The 4,988-nt window shown below is 44.8% G+C and overlaps 1 protein-coding gene across 1 annotated transcript; it reads left to right on the top strand.

Moving 5' to 3' along the window:
* Positions 1-2,162: 2,162 nt before the first annotated feature.
* LOC134296007 (nanos homolog 2-like) lies at positions 2,163-4,543 on the top strand. Its single transcript, XM_062969745.1, has 3 exons — positions 2,163-2,934; positions 3,064-3,102; positions 3,189-4,543. Exons 1-2 carry the CDS (start codon positions 2,311-2,313, stop codon positions 3,091-3,093), a joined length of 654 nt encoding a protein of 217 aa, XP_062825815.1. The 5' UTR covers positions 2,163-2,310; the 3' UTR covers positions 3,094-3,102; positions 3,189-4,543.
* The last annotated feature ends 445 nt before the right edge of the window (positions 4,544-4,988 follow it).

Consider the following 4,988-nt stretch of genomic DNA (forward strand, 5'->3'; position numbering starts at 1 on the left):
CGATGTACCGCCTCTCTCTTCTCTCGCCGGCTGTCGTTCTTTAGCCCTTTATGCGAGTTTGCACCGAAGCCTCCTTTGGGGCGGCGGCCCCTCTTTCTTCCTGTCTGGGAATCGTGCCGGCCAACGGTGGCCGGCCTAGTATTTTATAGTGTGGGCCTTTTTGGCGGTGGCTTTTTCTGTCTTTTCTTTGGTCTTTGCTGCCTCTCGGCCTACGTGGCCGAGTTTCCCCCGATGCACCGCCTCTCTCTTCTCTCTCGGCTGTCGTTCTTTACCCCTTTATGCGAGTTTGCACCGAAGCCTCCTTTGGGGCGACGGCCCCTCTTTCTTCCTGTCTGGGAATCGTGCCGGCCAACGGTGGCCGGCCTAGTATTTTATAGTGTGGGCCTTTTTGGCGGTGGCTTTTTCTGTCTTTTCTTTGGTCTTTGCTGCCTCTCGGCCTACGTGGCCGAGTTTCCCCGATGTACCGCCTCTCTCTTCTCTCGCCGGCTGTCGTTCTTTAGCCCTTTATGCTATTTTGCACAGAAGCCTCCTTTGGGGCGGTGTCCTCTGGTTTTTTTTCTCTCTCTCTCTCTCTCTCAGGGATGCGTGCCGGCAAACAGTGGCCGGCCCGGCTTAATGTATGGGCCTTGTCGCCTGTGGCTTTTTTCTTTCTTTTCTTTTCTTTTCTTTTCTTTTTGCTGCCTCTCGGCCTACGTGGTTGGGTTTCCCACGATGCACCGCCTCTCTCTTCTCTCGCCGGCTGTCGTTCTTTACCCCTTTATGCGATTTTGCACAGAAGCCTCCTTTGGGGCGGCGGCCCCTCTTTCTTCCTCACAGGGAAGCGTGCCGGCCAACGGTGGCACGCCTAGTATTTCAACGTGTGGGCCTTGTCGGCCTACGTGGTCGACGTGTTTCCCACGATGCACCGCCTCTGTCTTCTCTCGCGGCTGTCGTTCTTTTCCCCTTGGTGCAATCTTGCACAGAACCCTTCTTTGGGGCGGCGGCCTCTATTTCTTCCACTCAGGGAAGCTTGCCGGCCAACGATGGCCGGCCTAGTATTTCAGTGTGTGGGCCTTGCCGGATGTGGCTTATTCTTTCTTTTCTTTTATTTTCATGAAATCAGCGGGGGAGGATGGGCGGGTTGTGTTTCCACAGAACACCACTCAAAGAAACAGTTAGCGGTATCCTATACTGTTCTAAATTGCTCGACAACATAATGATAGAATCATAGAAACATGGCACCAAACATCATATAATCATAAAGCTAGAAGAGACCATCCAGTCCAACGCCATTCTGCCATGCAAAAACAATATACAGTAGAGTCTCACTCATCCAACACTCGCTTATCCAATGTTCTGGATTATCCAACTTATTTTTGTAGTCAATGTTTTCAATATATTGTGATATTTTGTTGCTAAATTCGTAATTACTATGTAATATTACTGCGTATTGAACTACCTTTTCTGTCTAATTTGCTGTTAAACAAGATTTTTTGGGGCTTAATTTGTAAAATAACCTAATTTGCTGTTCAAAAGGCTTTTCCTTAATGTCTCCTTATCATCCAACATATTTGCTTATCCAACGTTCTGCTGGCCCGTTAATGTTGGATAAGCGAGACTCTACTGTATCCAGAAATATCTGGTGCTGTAACCGATATATCATTTACCGTCCCGGAATACTAGCCAGATGGCCCATGAATGGTCACAAAAGTCATAGAAATATGGTCACAGAAGTCATGGAATAATAGAAACATGGTCCCTAAAGTCATAGACTCAAAGAACCAAGTAACAGAATCATCCCAAAAGTCCTAGAATCCTAAAATGATAGAATCATAGAGTCATGGCGCCAAACATCATAGAATCATAAAGGTAGAAGAGACCATCCAGTCCAATGCTATTCTGCCATGCAAAAGCAATATAACACTCTTGCAGGCTTCATCATTACTGGATCCGTCCTTCAGGACTTTTGCAAACGTTGGATGTGCAATGTTGCTATTTCATCCAAGGCAGAAATTCAACTCATTCTTGGATGGACAAACAGAACCACAACTGCTAACGTTCCCTTAAGGCAGTGTTTCTCAACCTGTGGATCTCCAGGTGTTTTTACCTACAAGTCCCAGAAATCCCAGCCATTTTACCAGCTGTTAGGATTTCTGGGAGTTGAAGGCCAAAACATCTGGGGACCCACAAGTCGAGAACCACTGCCTCAAGGGAGAAACTGTGGCATTACCTCCTAAGTTAAAAAATTGGAAAAACCAAACTCTTCCTTGAAAAGCTGTGATTGTCTAGACATGTGGGGGTTAAATCTAGGGCAAAGGAGGGTAAAAATAGATGGGAGGGTCCAATGTGAAAGGTTTGGAACCCCTCCCCTTATATATAAAACAAAGACTCCGCCTCCAATATGTGGCATTCAGTGTGTGTCCACACCAGGGTAGAATTGGCACCATGCTCTCCAGATCAGCCATGCACGTGCCACATTATGCCCCTTCCATGTTCAGGGAGTTTGACAGATGGAAGGGCTATCTGAGCCTTGCGAAAGTGGTTACGGAGATCATCGCGGAACGCAAGAAGGTCCCATTTCCATCTCAGAGTTGGGACACAATGGAGTACGACATGCAGCTAGTCCTCAACGAGGACAACTTTGAAACAGCATCACAATGGGTTAATGGAAGCAGTTCCAGCAGCAAGAGCTCCAAAGGTAGTGCCAATGGCCAGGCTTCCCAAAACAAGGAGATTTGCAATTTCTGCAAACACAACGGGGAATCCAAGCAGGTCTATTCGTCCCACCGGCTGAAGGGGATGGACGGCACCGTGGAGTGCCCCATCTTGCGCAAATACACCTGTCCGCTCTGCGGTGCCACGGGCGAAAAGGCCCATACTTTAAAATACTGCCCACTGAGCCAAGGGAAGAGGTCGCTGTATCGCAAGTGCGGACGTAACTCGGCTGGACGCAAGGTGAGGAGATAAGAAGATCAGGAGAAGACCGAAGCATTTATTCTTAGTTTTAGTTTGACTTTGTAAAAGAACAACATTTGATTTCGAGCATCATTAACACTCTTTACATTTCCTCCCACTTTGTTTCAGGTTTGGAGAATGGAAGCCCAATTCTCTTAGACTACATTTGTGAGTCCAGAAATGTGTTTTTATGTATATTGTTGCCTTCTTTCACATTTGTTGTACCTAGGTTAATTATATTGTGTTTCTTTTAGATGTGTCAGTTGCCTAGTGTGATGATTCATGGGCCCTGCAGTCCTATTCCTGACAGTATTGTGGCAGATGAGGAGGAAAATATGGAGTTTTCCCCAGATTTCCGGTCGGAGTCAGAGCCTTGGCAGCTGCCTGAAGTTCTAGTCCAAGAACCAATTAAACCTGACCTTGGTGGGAACTCTCCCCCTTATGGGAGAAAACAGGCTTACACGACTGATAGAGGATCGAGAGAAAAATTTAGAAGTAGTGCTCGCCTTGCTGCCAAATATGCCACTGATTAGAAGTATTTCCCCTGAGAAAATACGGGGAGTCTTGCACCTGCAAGCTGGTTTCCTTCGCTCCCTGTTCTCTAGGGAAAGTGATTGTTGTTTGGGGAAACGAGACCCAATATAGGGAAATTGCGCGAAGGATTCCTTGCGGAGTCAATTCGTCAGCTCCTGGAGAGAGGTCATGTGTGTGTGGACTTCGAATCCTGTTCCTTGCCTCCTGAATCTAGTTCCAAGCCTTGTCCTCGTCTCACGGATTTACCACAGATCTTGTTCCATGCTTCAAGTTGCTTTGCCTTTAGCCACAGCTCCAGCCACGTTCCAAGTAACTTTCAGCCTTGTGTCAAGCTTCATTGGATTCAAGACTTTTTCTGTTTTCCCAACGCTTTGCTTGGCAAAGCGTGTGTTGCGGTTATTGGATTATAATCTTTGGACTCTAATATTTCATATTGGACAATAATCTGCTGGACTATATTTGGCCTCATTTGAAAGGTCTGCTTCTGAACTTTATTCTACACTTGTTTTTATTGACTTTATATATTCCTTTAATAAAGATATTAGATAGAATCTGGCCTCAGTGTATGGTTATTGGTGCCCAGCAGCCTAGATCCTGACACCTTGTATCATGCTTTTTTATACATATAATCATGTTTTTTACATATGTAATATCACGTTCCTTTGACATATGTAATTGCCTTATATCATATTTTATATTGTGTTTTATATATGCAGTTACTTTACATGTTTCTTTTATGTATGGATGTATAATTTTTACATGTTTAATTATATTATTTGCAACTATAATTGCCTAATATCATGCTTCTTTTATATATGCAATGACATCATGTTTATTTAACGTATATAAGTGCCTTATATCATGTCCGGGTTAGGGTGTGTGTCTCCAGAGGGATGCAGCCCTATCCTTTGCAGGGAAAATATAGAAATATCTTCTAAATGGCTACTGTCTAGAATTTTGTTTTGTAAAGAAAGGAAAAGTTTATATGCTATTGGAAAGAAAGATACTATTTTATGTTTAAATTTTGGAAAGGAATAGAATTGGTTATTATTACTGTGGTCTAACCTTCAATTGTTTGCAAGTTGTTCTAAAGTTTGGATCGTAGAGTTTAATAAACAGAGTTTATGGTTTTGGCATCAAAATTGTTCATGTTGTGCTTAAATGGGATTGAATTTTCTTTAATTTGTGGCCCATAATAGGCTGGTTATAAGCCTGATCTGGAAGGCAGCCAAGGCAAAGACCATTGAGCTGCTGAACTTGCAGACTGAAAGGTCCCAGGTTCAAATCCCGGGAGCAGAGTGAGCGCCCGCTGTTAGCTCCAGCTTCTGCCAACCTAGCAGCTTGAAAACATGCCAATGTGAGTAGATGAATAGGTACCGCTGTGGCGGGAAGGTAATGGCACTCCATGTAGTCATGCCGACCACATGACCTTGGAGGTGTCTATGGACAACACTGGCTCTTGGGCTTAGAAATGGAGGTGAGCACAACCCCCAGAGTCAGACATGACTGAACTTAACGTC

The sequence above is a fragment of the Anolis carolinensis genome, chromosome 2, assembly GCF_035594765.1.
Source record: "Anolis carolinensis isolate JA03-04 chromosome 2, rAnoCar3.1.pri, whole genome shotgun sequence".
Lineage (NCBI taxonomy): Eukaryota > Metazoa > Chordata > Lepidosauria > Squamata > Dactyloidae > Anolis > Anolis carolinensis.